The sequence below is a fragment of the Acanthopagrus latus genome, chromosome 10, assembly GCF_904848185.1.
Source record: "Acanthopagrus latus isolate v.2019 chromosome 10, fAcaLat1.1, whole genome shotgun sequence".
Taxonomy (NCBI): domain Eukaryota; kingdom Metazoa; phylum Chordata; class Actinopteri; order Spariformes; family Sparidae; genus Acanthopagrus; species Acanthopagrus latus.
This window is the reverse complement of record NC_051048.1, coordinates 17,745,987-17,761,667: the sequence shown is the minus strand read 5'-3', so window position 1 is coordinate 17,761,667 and position 15,681 is coordinate 17,745,987. Positions and strand designations below refer to the sequence as shown.

The 15,681-nt window shown below is 39.5% G+C and overlaps 1 protein-coding gene and 3 non-coding genes across 12 annotated transcripts in view; 3 read left to right on the top strand and 1 right to left on the bottom strand.

The window, feature by feature from the left end:
- The window catches only part of LOC119027528 (meiosis 1 associated protein), a 41,867-nt gene extending 26,457 nt beyond the window's left edge, over positions 1-15,410 (bottom strand). For 4 of the 9 annotated variants that reach the window (XR_005077407.1, XM_037112832.1, XM_037112834.1 and 1 more), the window contains exons 1-5: positions 15,092-15,326; positions 14,533-14,595; positions 10,891-11,154; positions 10,545-10,742; positions 6,205-6,376 (exon numbers count right to left, since the gene is read on the bottom strand). Coding sequence is in view for 8 of the 9 variants with exons in the window: in XM_037112832.1 (XP_036968727.1) it covers positions 6,205-6,376; positions 10,545-10,742; positions 10,891-11,154; positions 14,533-14,577 (679 nt within the window). In the remaining variant the exon portion in view is untranslated. Of the gene's footprint in view, positions 1-6,204; positions 6,377-10,544; positions 10,743-10,890; positions 11,155-14,493; positions 14,596-15,091 lie in introns of all 9 variants that reach the window. The other 5 variants (XM_037112835.1, XM_037112833.1, XM_037112837.1 and 2 more) reach the window with 5 other exon arrangements.
- On the top strand, positions 8,498-8,569 carry trnaa-cgc. Its single transcript has one exon. It is a non-coding gene; the product is annotated as a tRNA-Ala (tRNA).
- trnaa-ugc lies at positions 9,191-9,262 on the top strand. Its single transcript has one exon. It is a non-coding gene; the product is annotated as a tRNA-Ala (tRNA).
- trnaa-ugc lies at positions 10,085-10,156 on the top strand. Its single transcript has one exon. It is a non-coding gene; the product is annotated as a tRNA-Ala (tRNA).
- Positions 15,411-15,681: the final 271 nt, after the last annotated feature.

Sequence of the window (15,681 nt, the reverse complement as noted above, 5' to 3'; positions counted from 1 at the left end):
ATTCACATAAAACACACACACACGCACACACACAAAGCAGGAGCTGACAGACAGACTTGGCAAGCTGGACCAGTGTTTGTGTTTCTCAAGTCTGGAGGGAGTAAAGCATTAAACTGCTACGTCTGGCAGGAACTTCCTTTGGCGTGCAGGATAAATGGTGGACCCAATTCAATCATCCTGCTGCCTGCTCTATACTTGAACATTGTCCTTTTAATTTCACGAGTAACATGGGTCAAGCAGACAAACAGCAACAAAAGCTAACTGGTTAACTGGTTAGATTTCAACATAGCAGGAACATGTGCATTTATTAGCTTTAATCAATAAAATATAATGCATTTGTCTGAAAGAATGGATGGATAAGGAGTTTTTCTTAACCCATTCTTGCTGGGGGAAGTGGACTCTATTAAGCTGGATTCAGACCTGATAATATTTTTGTCTGTTACCATAGTCACTGTATCAGAGTAGGCGATAAAGACTCATTAATTCTTGGAGACATGACACACAGTGACAGACAAATAATGTTTTTTTAAAGAATGGGGGTTCCCTCCTGGTGTTAGAATTAGGCAGGTTCAAATACATTTCACAAAAAATAAAGAATTGGAAGTTCAAAAAATACCATCCTTCTGGGTTTCAACAATAAACAAAAAATAAAAATTCAGTTTGATGCAAAGTTCGGTTTCCCAAATCTGTCCAGAGAAAACTATCTTTTCAAACAAACAAAAGAAGTATCTCTTGCATTGTTCACTTCATTTCAGTTCTTCCCCCATGAGTAAACCCTCTTCCCAAACAAATGAAGGACACTCTCAGAATTACTTCCAGCACTAGTCAGCCCATCGTCTTTGAAGATTTTTTTTTTCCCCAGTTCGGGTGCACGCAAGTAGGTGGGAGTAGAGAGAAAACACTACCAAAGAATTGCAGATCCTGCTTTTGATTTTGATAATTTAATTTAAAATCGCAACACCCCTGTCATTGCAAGGAGTGAAAAGAATGTCATGATAAATGTTCATTTCCATTCCCAGTACCTGATGTCTGTCGGATTGGGGTATTATAGGAGAGAGAAATAGTGAAGTCTGAATGCAGCACTAAAAACACATCAAACCTTTCACAGGCTCCAGTTGGCAGTCTTATTCCAAAAACTCTCACTGAAAAACCACAGAATTTCACTGAATAATTATCAAATACAAGTTCAGTTTCAGTGTCACCTCTACCCATGTATCCTCTTCACAACTTTACATCTTTCAAAATGTGACTGGTTGAAGATTTGTTTTGTTGGCAACTTTGTGGCAGTTTCGAGACAGGCTGTCCCAGAGCAAAGTTACAGCACAGATGGGGCAATGTTTCACTGACTGGTAAGGACACACACACCCACACACAGACATACAGACACACTCACAGACACACACACACAAACAAAACGTCTGGCAGCTAAACACATATTTGGGTTAATGCCAGCATTACAGGCAGCCTCAGGTAATGTAAACCCATTGTCTTTGCCTCAATCTCACACTTGACATCCACCCACCGACTGACACTGTTATCAACACTTATCTGTCACAGTCCCCGTCTCATCTTCTCTTTTATCACTCTGATCTACTGTTTATTTTTGTAATATACCCTTTATCAGCTTGTATTCGTGACTTTATCTTACTCTCTATCCCTCTGCTCCAACACAATGATTTTGTCTGCAAAAAGACAAGCATTGTTCCCCTTTGTCCTTCTCTCGTCTGCATCCACTCCAGCATTCTTTGAAGTGATCGCTGTAAAGCCAACAGCTGTGACCAGACTATATTTAACTAATCAACAGCAATCTGCATCAACAGAATACACTGAGAGGGCAATGTATTCTTCAGAAATGGTAAAAGTTCATGTTCTAATATATGCAGTAGCACAAATTCAGTTATTTTTCAATATCTAAAATGGTAAATAAAGCTTACGAAAATCATATCAATGTTTAAGCAATATAATTCTGTCAAACGCCTGCAACAGAGTTGCATTAATTACATAATTAATTTGTTTCATTTCAACACAACTTTATATCTAAAGAAAAACAATGCATTTACATCATTTCTCCTATGAATCTAAACACTGAAGTGAAAAGTTATTTGTTGCTGACTGTCCCTAAGGTACTGCTGCATCCTGTGTGGGACAACTTGTTGTATTGGTTTGAGTCAACAGCTTGGCTGTTCAACTGTGAGGAAGCAAACCCCAAACCACCGGTGCCGTAATCATCTGTCTCTGTCTCGCTCTGTGACCCATTTCTCTATGTGCTCCCTGGTGCTCAACTGTACAATTATACAACAGGCAGGGGATTCAAGGATACATTGGTTGAGTTTCAACAAAAACAGGATGCTTATCTAGGCGTTGGCCCTTAAACACTTACACACGTTAGTGCTTTTACACTTGGAAGATCCCTCGATGACCCAAAGCACTATCTCACCCCTAACCTTAATCATCACAACTACACTCTTAACTCCAACCCCTATTCTGACCCATCCAAGTCTGACTGATAAAAAGCATTTTGCAGAACCGATTACAATAATGCCCTCAAAATCAGGGTGTAAAACTCACAATGGTTCTCACAAAGATACACGTATGAGAACTCCCAGCAGTGCTGCCAGTCATTATAAAATATGCTGCATCTCACTCACACACACACGCAGTTTGAGCAAACCAACTGTCAGCTTTTTGAAAAATGAGGCATTTGCATAACTGTCCTCTTACTGATGTTTCTATAAAGTTGCTGCACTGTACTGTGCGCGCATTTGTTCGATTCACCTTGCCTTACACACACACACACACAGTTATGTAATAACCTTTCTTTATTTTAGAAAAGAGTTGTGACCCTCTTTCTTGCCATTAGATAAGTGAGTGATGAAGATGAGAGACAAAAAGAGAATGAAAACACTAGTTATGGCTTTTGCTCCAAGTCTCCCTTTGGTACATAAATGGATACTCCACCCACTTCTTATAATATCCTGCACTCCATGGACTGACACACACACACACGCAGCTAAAATAAATAGTCTGGGGTTAAGTGAGAAATATTTTCTTCAATCTCTCGCTCTCACAGAGTATTCCCACCCAGCATCTTCAACACAAGGACATGATTAAGATTCCACAACACACCCAGATTCCGGCGTATTCCCTAAATAAACACTGCTTGCTAAATTTTTGCGTATTAGGCTTGGTATATTAGTCACACATCCCTTTTCAAAACACAAATTGCTTTACAAATTGAAACGATGGGTCAATGAGCCTTTACATCCTACTGCTGATCAACAAAGTTCTGCTACAAACTCCCTCAGGGTTGTGTACATGATAATAACCGTAATAAATGATAAAGGAAACAGAAATTCGACTAATAAATGGAAATTCAAATTCAAACAAGTATCTCCCTGTAAACTGCCATTTCTGAGCAGCTCTGTGAGTTATACCTTAAACAGCAGCATCTGAATTTTTGTATAATACAATAAAAACACCCGGTCAAACTTTCACAAAGTGTGTGACATTTAAACACAATTTTAGGACCAATACTGGTATCCATTAAGTCTGAAATCATACTGGCTAGACAGCTAAACTTCTTATCTTTGATTTAAGCCAGCTTCAGTTTCCAGCCAGATGATCTCTGAGGTCAACGTAGCTCTTGGATGCAGTACTGAGCCCATTCCCTTTTCTCTGTTGGCCGATTCTTACAAAACTTCATCCAAAATGTTTGTGGTTTTAACTGTGAGCAATTGCACAATCTGAAATATTATAAAAGTACACTGGTTTTCAAGCAAATAGACTGTGTGGTCTCATATTTTTAAGGAGTTATCTTAGGGTCTGGTTGTTCTGAGACTTCTTAAAGATAAGCAACTTCCACAGGTTACAATGTGTGTAATAATGCAAATCAGAAAACAAAGAAATGGGAAGATTAAAAAAGTCAACAACTGTAACTTCTGTATTTTGTACTATGTTAAGTTTTTGAGTCAAATCTTTTATTTTTATGAGAAAAAGCAGAAAACTAAAGAAGATTCATAATCAAACTGACAATTATGTCACACAAAAGGCAGAAAAACACCAATCAATAACATAGTTTGTGCCATCAATAACACTGTGTGCGAAGATGTATTCATATTTTCTCCACTGTGGAAAGAACCAGCTCTAATGAAAAATCTTTATGTGGTGCATCAGTGGTCTAGCAGCACCACTAGTGTTGACATAATTAAGAGGGTGTAGGCAGAAGTATCAGAGTTCAAGTGACAATTATGTTTCTCAGTGCTGTAAACACTTGGAGACACTGTGGAGAAGTGATCTCGTCCCAGTGGCATCACAGCAGCTAAAAAAAAAGTCTGGCCTCACTATCATCGAACTGTGGTAACTACATAACCATGTCTCTAAGGCTCCATTCAAAAATTACTTTTTTCACTAGGACTGCTTTGTCTTTGTCACTGGAAAGTGAGAGGAATAAGTATCACTCATATTGATCAATGAATACAAAAGAGGAATTTGCACTAGAGGAGGTGAAGCAGGGAGCCATGTCCCTCATGAAACTCATGATTCCTGTAGCTTTTTATTTACTTACTGTCAGACTAAATAAACACACACACATGATAATCTCACCACAATTTCTTCACATTGTGACTGCATTTACAATCAATTAAATTTCCTGGACAACTGCAAGCTAGAAAGTGACTGTTTAACCCTCCATCTTTCTCTTCAAATGAATATAAGTCTGCTTGCAATCTATCATTACAGCAGTTAGAGATGCAATCTGCAACTCTGGAAAAAGATATTTGATTGTTGAGTCTCATGCCACCCACCTAAATATGAAGCTTTAGGTTGGTGTACAATTGGTTGATTGTGTCCAGACCAATAAACCAACAACCAATCATTGACACTTTGGGTTAATCTAGGGTTTCCGTACTTTATCACCTGGGAACAAGACTCCAAAACATATTTCTTTCTCCAGAACTTCCTCCTGGCCATTTGAAACTAAAGTCAGTTTTTAATTTGAGGATGGTTACATTTGAAACAATTTTAAACATCCACTATTTCACAAATTGGAGATTTTACTTTCTGTCTTACTTCTGGAATTATCTGGTGGCCCGTAAAACTGTCCTTCAGGGGCCCCAGGGTGAGGATCTCTGTCTTAAAAGACAAGACACAAAAGGATCGTAAAGCAACATTACACTGGATGCCAACAGCTTCTTAAAAACACAAACATGTTTTCCAAACTGTACATATTTATATTCTATATATCTAGTTTGGCTGACAACAAAGAAACTAAATTTACATCTCAAGTTAACACTACAAAGTCTGGGATATATTTTACAACACCCAGGTCTGTTATTGAAAGGCCAATGCAAACCAAGACTGACTCCAGGGGCAACAAGGGAAACGTTTAATTAAAGAGAAGTGGGACAAAATCCATAATATTTTACCTTAATATTATATAAAAATAACAGAAAGGGGGCCAAGCTACAACCCTGGCAGGATTGCATAACTGACATAACTGTGTCAAGTGAGCTCAAACTCTCAGCATCATTAGTATCATCTTTCCAACATTTGACGCACTTCTGAGAAAACTAAAATGCAGTCAGTTACTCAACTGATACGCTAAGTGGTTTAAAATCACGGAATAAATATTTCAAACGGCGCATAAATATTTTTACAGGAAAGACTTACACTTGCTCTCATTTTGTCTCTCCTCCCTCCTCCCTGTATGTTTTCTTTCTCAGTCTCCTCTTTTTCTCCCCCTTCAGGATATCCAATCCCCACTGCACTCTCTACTTACTCAGACCACACCACTTGAACCTTCATGTAATTACAAAGAATGACATGTCATTATGAAATTAGTCTCTCTGCATGGACTGGTAAATGTTTGAACTGTAGCCAAGTTGTGGAAATTGTGACATGTGTCTAGGATGTGTTGACTGCGGATATGTGGCAAAAACGCAGCGTGATAAATGGGTCAACACTACACAACTGAATTGAAGATGATTAAGAAAGCACAGGGGAAGAGCATGTGCAAAGTGAGGGGGAGGAAATAGATAGCAGACCTCCTTAGAGTAGTTTTCTTATTGCTAGTGTTTGCTTAGTCACAGCCACATGCACTGCAGTATATAAAAGCAGTGTGAATGTGTTTGCTTTTACCAACCTCGCATGAACAGTCAATGTGCTACTGTGTGATCCAGTGTGTTTTTGTGTCTGAAGGTTTCCTACCTTCAGTCTCAGCGTGAGTGACCACAGGTGACGGGTTGTCTTGGCTCCAGTCTGCTGCACTATAAATCTGTACCACCAGGAGCCGCTTCAGTGACACTAGGTCAGCATCTTTGAGCCCCATCTCCAACTGGTGAACGATGCCACGCCCCGGCTGACTGGTCACCACAGTAACCTGTTAAAATAAAGGAAAGAGACAACCCTCAAAAGACATAGATAGAATCAGTTAAAGGAAAAGAAAGAGGCACATGTAAATATGTCAGTATGTGTAAAATATGGCAATTGTTGAATGGTTAAACAACTTATAAAATTTGAAATATCCCTTTATGTCACATAGCTGTTCCATCCCACAATTCTTTCCCAAACGATGACATCTGAATTGCAGGCATTACAAAAGATCAAGCTCAGTTTGAGGTTGTCATATCTTCAAAAGAACAGGCCACAACAACATCACAACAAAGCATTCTTTGTGTGTGACTGTTGTGTTTCTCTTGTAGTTCAGGGACATGACATACTGTAAATTACTGTTACTAAACTAAACACATGATGTCAGAACTGCTGTCCCTGTCCCAGTAAGGCAAGATCCCACCCTACCAGAAAAGTGGCATGCCTTATGGTATAATGACCCAACTCTACACTTACACATAGTATAAAAACTGTTTCCTGAGAAAAAAATGCAGCTTTAAGTGCCCTCTTGCTGTATGATCTGTAATTTTAATGTTTCCTGTAACTAAGCTATAATTATCTCACGTAATTCCATCCTGAGTGATAAAACGACTGTTAATGCGCTGTAAAATGTATTTTTACTGATCCATTATTTGTTATTGAAGATTTCCACAGAAGATTTACGCAAAATACAACTACTTAAGCCAACACTACATGTGAGGACAGACAGGATCAAATTAGCTTTCTGTTGTATTTACATGTCTAATGGGGTGAACACAGACAAACTAATGTCAGACTGCACCCTACTGAATCACATGAACAGTAGCAATAAATGAACACCATAATCGGTTTATTAATGGGCTCTGCTCTCTGCTTCCTGCTGTTTGGCCATATGTATAGGCCTAAAGAATATCATCAATGCTAGAAACCTATATAAATGAAAACATGTATTGTATTAGTGGAACAGCAACACACACACAGACACACATGCACAGGGCCCTGTCTCTGCTTAGTGTCCCTCTGCTGCCTAACAGTGCTATTCATATCTGCTGCTGTCGGAAACAGTGACTCTTAGTGTAATCATCTGCCCAGAGCTTCTTAATAAAGCTGGTTGGATTTGAGAAATCCTCGTCAACAACTCAGAGCCCTGTACCCGGAGGACATGATGTTCAAATTTAACCAGAAGGACAGTGCCTGGCTCATTTCTCAGTTGGCTCCCCATATTGTTGCCGTTCATATCTAACAAATTAGACGATTTCAGTAATGACAGCTAATATTCCTATTCCCCCACACCGTCATCTGCTGACGTCTAAATAGATGTGTTTGTGTCCGAAGATTTGAACCTGCAACATGTACTGAAAAATAAACCCAAGCTGGCTTTGAATTACTTAACTTAAATAGGCATTAATAGTTCTATTAAATATGAAAGCTATTTTTAATGGATGTCAACAACTACATCCCCTAGAACCACAATAAAGGTTATGTAAATCAGAAAGTTGAAACAACTGAGACCAGGATTGGTCTTGAAACAATTCTAACAAACACTGAACAAATGTAAATGCAGCTCAGAACTGGTTTCTGTACTTGAGGGGTTTGCCATTTAAATGTGATTGCTGATTGGATATTCTAGCAGGAAGACAATGAGAGCTGATGCTTTACTGATGTCACTCCTTTTAGACAGATGGCTCATCAGCAGGTGAATAGAGCCCATTTGCAGCATTTCAAATGTAGAGGAGCTGGTTCTAAGCAGACTGTCTGATATAACATGTCAAGAGTTCTCAGCCACTATGAAGAACTGTTAACAAAGATTTTTTTAAGCTTTTAAAAATGCTAATTAGAATCCCCATTCATTATGTTTTTGCAGCTGCTAAATACACTAAATTGGACATGAAGAGACCTCATTTGTCAGATATAAGTGGAGCCTCTTCCCCACATTAGCATGAAGTACAGAGTTTGAACATCAAAGGGGTCTATTCAGTCCCAGCTAGTCACTAGCTGACGATATGATGGATCTGCAGAGACAGAAACAGCCAAATATTTAGAGGAAATTACTTCATATACAATAAAGTTGACACATAACATACAGTACTTCCAGTTTGTGCAGTTTTTTTTTTTACATGATATAAGACATGGGGATGTAGCTCAGTGGTAGAGCGCATGCTTCGCATGTATGAGGTCCTGGGTTCAATCCCCAGCATCTCCATTGCTTATGATACTGTACCACAACAGCTTCAAATTTACAGTGCAGGTCAATGACAAGTATTAAAGCACTGCATCATGAATAATTGTAAGGCTTTGTGACAATAACATAAATTGACCACAAAACTAAGAATACTAATCTAAGTTGGCTTCAAACTTTCTCTCCATGCAGATAGAAATGAAGGATAGATGTTATTTTTTCCAGGTAGTATTCAGGGGAAATGTTCAAATCTTAGAAATCATTCAACCCTTCTTCAGTTAGCTAAATTGAAAACATCTATATGTGGATGCAGCTGAATTAAAAGACAGCAAAGACAACCACAGAACAGGGGGCCAGAAAAGAGGTACAACCAGCTGAGACTCAACAGAGTGACTGGGTGTATTTACATCTTCCCAGATCTGAGCAGATGTTGCTCAGTTTTGTTGTTTTTCCAGCTCGAATTAAATTGAAAGACTTAACCATTTTTTTATTGTTTAGATGTTACCATATGGACAGAGATCTTTACAACACTAGTGTGAACATATTGTTTTCACATGTAAATCAAGCTCTCAAAATTAGCTGGTTTATTGTGTACCCCGTTCCAACTTTCTCACACAGATAGAGTTGTGTGAGCTATGACCTTCAGGGGATGTAGCTCAGTGGTAGAGCGCATGCTTTGCATGTATGAGGTCCTGGGTTCAATCCCCAGCATCTCCATTGCTTATGGTACTGTACCACAACAGCTTCAAATTTACAGTGCAGATCAATGACAAGTGTTAAAGCACTGCATCATGAATAATTGTAGGGCTTTGTCACAGTAACAAAAATTGACCACAAAACTAAGAATACTAATCTAAGTTGGCTTCACATTTTCTCTCCATGCAGAGAGAAATGAAGGATAGATGATGTTATTCTTTTCCAGGTAGTATTCAGGGGAAATGTTCATATCTTACAAATCATTCAACCCTTCTTCAGTAAACTGAACTGAAAACATCTAAATTGAAAGACTTAACCATTTTCTTATTGTTTAGATGTTACCATATGGACAGAGATCTTTACAACACTAGTGTGAACATGTTGTTTCAAATGCAAAGCAAAAAAATCCCAAAATTAGCTGGTTTATTGTGTACCCCGATCCAACTTTCACATCATGAATAATTGTAGGGCTTTGTCACAGTAACAAAAATTGACCACAAAACTAAGAATACTAATCTAAGTTGGCTTCACATTTTCTCTCCATGCAGAGAGAAATGAAGGATAGATGATGTTATTCTTTTCCAGGTAGTATTCAGGGGAAATGTTCATATCTTACAAATCATTCAACCCTTCTTCAGTAAACTGAACTGAAAACATCTAAATTGAAAGACTTAACCATTTTCTTATTGTTTAGATGTTACCATATGGACAGAGATCTTTACAACACTAGTGTGAACATGTTGTTTCAAATGTAAAGCAAAAAAATCTCAAAATTAGCTGGTTTATTGTGTACCCCGATCCAACTTTCTTACACAGATAGAGCTGTGTGAGCTATGACCTTCAGGGGATGTAGCTCAGTGGTAGAGCGCATGCTTTGCATGTATGAGGCCCTGGGTTCAATCCCCAGCATCTCCACTTTTAAGAGCCAGTAAAACAGAACTGATACATGGGGCACCGTTTAGCTTAGTTGGTGAAGCGGATGTCTGATGTCTAATCCTGTTTCCTATCAACTCTGAAACAATAAATGATCAGACCATGGCTGGTCCAACCTCTCAATTTGGGAATTGAGCCCATGTGAACTTGAGGTCTTTTTTTTGATGCCCATAGTGTACACCCATAAGCAGACTCACTGGAGATCTAAAGGTAGCCCACATGGATACTTAATTATGGGACAGCCATCAACACTCACAGAGTTACCAGGAGCAAGCCCACAAAAACTGCAAGTCTTAAAGAGCAGTGAGGACCATGCAAAAAAAAAAATTGTTGTGCTGGTTGTGCATATAAAGGTCCTATCTCTGCTCACCTCCACAGATGTGTTATTGCCGGACTGGTTTCCTGTACAGGTATGTCTGATGTACTGTTTGAACTGCTGCAGACTGTCCAGCACCGCCTGTCGCAGCAGCTCACCTCCTCTGGCTGCTCCTCTGATACAACCTTCACCTGGAATAGACCTCAGCTCTTCGACACAGGAACGCAGCCTGGCCAGGTTAGCACGAACCTGCTGAAAACAGAGGTGGACAGAGAAGAAAAAGGAATACAATGAGAGATCACTGGTACTGACAGAAAGCAATAAAGTGAAGTGGGGTGAGAGGAAGAACATGACAAACCAATAACGGATCTTCAAACTACTTCTCTTTCATCTTTCTTACCACAAATGGCAGTAGACATTCCTGTTGCCTGCTGATGGCATACAGACTGAGTAGTGGGATCCTACAGGGACCATCCAGACTACAGGCCAGGGACAGGAAGTTATCCAGAGCATCACAGAGCACTGCACAGGTCTCTGACCACCAGGGTGGCAGTGCCTCCACAATCAGGACCCTTGCTGGTTGCCGTGGAAATGAGGAGGACCAGTAAACCAAGTTTCCAGAGTTGGAGGAACATGCTGACCTCTTTCTGTTGTCCACAGACATCTGAAAACAGCATACAAAAAATACAGCAGCGTTCAATGACAAAGAAAGTAGATGAAAGCTTAACAAATGTTTTCAAAGAAAAAAGGTAATCCCAGATAAATGGTCTCATGTGTACATCTATCAGAAGTAGGAGGCCAAGAGGGTTAGGGACATAATAAGACATAATAACAAACCATTGCCCTTTAATGGTAATCAGCTCATGGCGTGAACAACATTAAAGAACACAAGCTGTATTCATAAACACAAGCGTTGAGCACCACTGTAAATAGAACATGACTAAAGAGGCTATGATAAACATGGAATATTATGTAAGAATCAAGGCTATAAATGGCACAGTTATCGCATAACTCAGTGTCTTTCCCTAACTGCTGAGGAGCCTAACGTGAAAATGGCTGAAAATGAGACTGTGAGAATCAATTTGGAAGCCAGAAAGTGGAACTCTGCTGTAAGGCATATGTAAAGCAGACAACATAGTTAGTTGAGGAGTACATTCTCCCTGAAGTGGACAAATGCTGCAAGAGTTTTTTGTGAACAGAGTGTCCTTGCTTTGTGGTGAATAAATAAAGACTGTTAACTTGTTTATCATTATCATTAGCCCTCTGATCTATTACTGACATTGCAGCTAAATTTTGACAGCCAACTCGCAGTAGGGCTGTCAAAAGTCCACTTAAACCGAGCCTCATGCAGTCATGATGCAAGGTTTAGACTAGCACAGAAACTCTGATGATTCCTGTGGAAAAATGGATCTTTTCAGCAGCACAGAGTAAAACAAGAGGGATAAAATGGAGCATTTGCAAAGCATTGTAGTTACTAATAGTATAGTATCAAATGTTGATACGGCTGCCTTTAACTAGCAACCAAAGTGACATCTCGACATTGTTTTACCTGATCACCTGGAAATGCCTCAATCAATTATTTTACAATCAGAAATGTTGGTAAATTATTATTTTTTTTCAATTGACGAGCAGAGTAATTGTTCCAGCACTAGTTAATATTCACATCTGATCTAGACCTCAAAGCTGTTTAATAAACGCAAGTTTTTGATAGGGATGATCCATGCTAAAGATAGCATCTTGACAGCGATTCTGCGACAATCTATTGCAAGACAATCATCTAATGATATATCAATACCTGCACTACAGTAACTGAAGAATACAAAGTACCCGGTAAAAGGCAAAAGAAAGGAATTATGCATCTCTTCACAACAGTGTGGTGTCAGCTTCACAAAATTTGAAACAGTAGCCTCATTCACAAAGTTCCAGATGCGGCGAGGGGTGAAATTTTGCTGTGGCTCTGATGCGCCTCCGGAGGTAGTATCAGAGGCACAGCAGAGGGGAATGTGTGAATGGATAAGCAGAAGGCATGGAGCACGGCTTGTCGATCTGATGACTCACTCAACAAAACAAAGGGAATTGTCCCACAAAGCAACGTTACATGACCAAACAACAATAAAGTGGGAACTGGTAGTGTCTTTGGCAACTTATACGAGGAAATAAATACTGCAGTTATATGTGAAGGAGTGTCTGTCCGCCCCACTCTTTGTCACATTTCTGCCTGAAAAACAGCGGCAAAAAACTCCTTCCACTATAGTGGTGCTGAAGTTACGGTCTTGAAAAAAAAAACAACTTTCTCCCAAAAAACAGCATCCCTCCTCACTAGTGACACAGTCAGACAGCGTCCTGTTTACTGATGGCCATTATGTAGTCATGAAATTTAGAGCCAAAAACTTAACTCTGGCATGTATGGTGAGTCAGGATCGCAATCACAATGCATTATAACAGCATCCATGTGATTATAAACAGTCAGTGGTTTATGTTCAGTCATGTTTATCAACAGGTGGACTCCGGGAGAGACACGTTGGAAAAAAACACACGGACGTCACCATCATGACAGGTATGTATGCTGTATGAATTGACACACCGGTGCAGCTTTACACCAGTACTGCTTAGTTCTGTGTGATCAAACAAAGGCCGAGAATTGGCGAACCTCTACTGTGGAGATAATGCGGAGAGTCTGTGTGAAAAGGATTGGTGTTAAAAAAAAGTAAAGCGTCTTAGTTCAGTGCATCTTTAACACACACACTGACTGCAACTTGTCCGCGTGTGACATCATTTGGATGGCAAATAACCATAAACTGGCAAAAGGCTGAATTGCAAGAAGCGGAACACTTCTGGAGTTAAAGTTAAAGGAAGGATAAGCTTAGAGAAGTTTACACCGTGAGGAGTGATGAAGTAAAACCCTTTACCTCATCAATGTGTATCAGGGGAAAATTGCATCGTTTTTTTCCTTTAACAGCTCCCAAAGCATCATCAGATAGAGAGGGCCTGTCTGTGTCACTCATGGAGGATGTGGTCAGAGAGACAGAGAGGGAAAACCCCGTCACGCTTCACAGAGTCAATAACACCATCTGAAACCCTGTCATTTCTCTGTGAATCTGTCTTTTTGTGTCTGATCACTCACATCATCATTACTGGAGAGAAACCCCTCATTTAGCAAAACCAATGACCTTCTATTCTGTCACACAACAGTGCAATTAGTCATTTCATTTCCACACCTCAGTTGGCGAGAACAGACATGACCACTGAGTGTGAGGAAACAGCTGAAACCCGGACCAAGACAACAGATTAGCCTACACGAGACAATGATACAGGTTTTAAGGGCTTTTTCATAGCAGACACATTCATAGTGGCAGACCTGAATACAGTATATATATATCAATACCTTTGATCCCTAATAAAATACCCTTACCATTTGTGTATATTAAGCTGAGTGCGCTAGTTCTGAGTCCAAGGTTTGCGAATGCATTGCTGAAGAGTTACAGAGGACAATTTTGTTTATAGATTCCTTTTCGTATTTGAGCGGTGAATTAATTTAACGGCGAACGGAATATTTCTGCTTCCTGTCATCATGTTGCCATAAATCTGCCAGCGGGCCTGCCTTACATCACTTGTCTGTTTTAATGTTTAAACACAAATACACACAGAGTCATACTGGCCTGCTGATGCCCACAATCAAACTAAGACACTGAGGCACCAGCAGAACCATACCAGACAAGATTTAAACTTGAAATACAAGCAGAAATAACAGCACACCCTATGGAAAACACCTGAAGGCTTGGACTACTCTTATCAGAGCAGAAGCCATTGACAGGACTAATCCCCTCCGATCGAAAGCTGAGCTCTGAGCGCTATTTATCATCCGAGCACTTAAATCCACTGTCCTCAAACCCTGCTCTGTTCTGATCTTCACAGAGAAGGCCTATTTTACCGGCAATAAAGTGCATATTGTGTGAAAGTGCATGTGCCGTTTGATGTTCTGCCCTTCTCATCTGTCACTGACTCAGTTCGCCTCTTCTAAGCCAAATTCTGTCCTCCTCACCACCCAGATCATACAGCTTTCCCCGTCACACCTTTGATCTTGCATCGTCTCTCAGACCCCTCTCTGTGTAAACATAAACAGATTCAGATTGACAGCACAACAATTTAACTTCTGTTTACCACAACAGTCGATGTTCAAACACACATACACACACATTCATACTAGCCTACTGATGCCCACCATTATCCATAAACATCATCTGCTTGCTTTCCTCATTGTATACCAAAGCTGTACCTATAAACTATGCAATTGTTGTGAATGCTGGGTTCATTAGCGACAAGTTCAGTGAAAGTTAAAAGACTTTATACATTGTTAAAAAGAATGTAGGATTAAAGTTTTAAAAAGGGTTTCAAAACAAGAAGCAAAAGCTATGGTTAAATACAAGACAAGAGACTGCGTGGCAAGAAATATTAGCTAACATAACACTACCTCTATTGCTTCTAAAAGCTAAATTCTAACTTATGTCACCTACATGTATACATACATGCAGTCAGATAAGACAAACCAGGCTTTAGCCAGCGCAAGTTACACTGTAGCTAACTGTTAGCTAGGAGCTTACCTTAGCTTACTTCCTCCTCCTCAATTAGCGGCTGTAATAACTTTAGTTAGTTGTGTTTAAAATGACGCTAGTGAATAGAGAATATTCTTCAAAGCATCTTAAAAGAAACTTTTGACAAGCTACGCACAAAGCTAACCTGACAGTTAACTATGTAGTAGGCTAACGCTAGCCAGTGCTAACAGCAAAGTACCTGTAACGTTCAGTAATTAGTCACGCGCAGCCTCTGTCCGATTTGTCGGCGCGAGGACCATCACTCAAGCATAAAGCCGAAGATTGTTGATTGTCAAGATGAGTCACTCCATACCTCAAAAAGACTTTGTAAACTTTTCAATTAAGGTAAACACACTCTCAGAGGAAAGAGGAAATAAACTTCATGTCTCATCTAATTAACTACAAACAGTCATATTTCATACATATTTAACATACATTTTAAATGCATAAGCTAACTGAAGTTTGTTAACTGGCTTAATATTAATAAACAAAACAGTTATTTCAATAATAATAATAGATTAAATAATGATTAATTTACATGTTGGTGAGCAATTTGAAGAAATCACCTTGGATTCCTAACTTGTGATGGAGGTTATTCA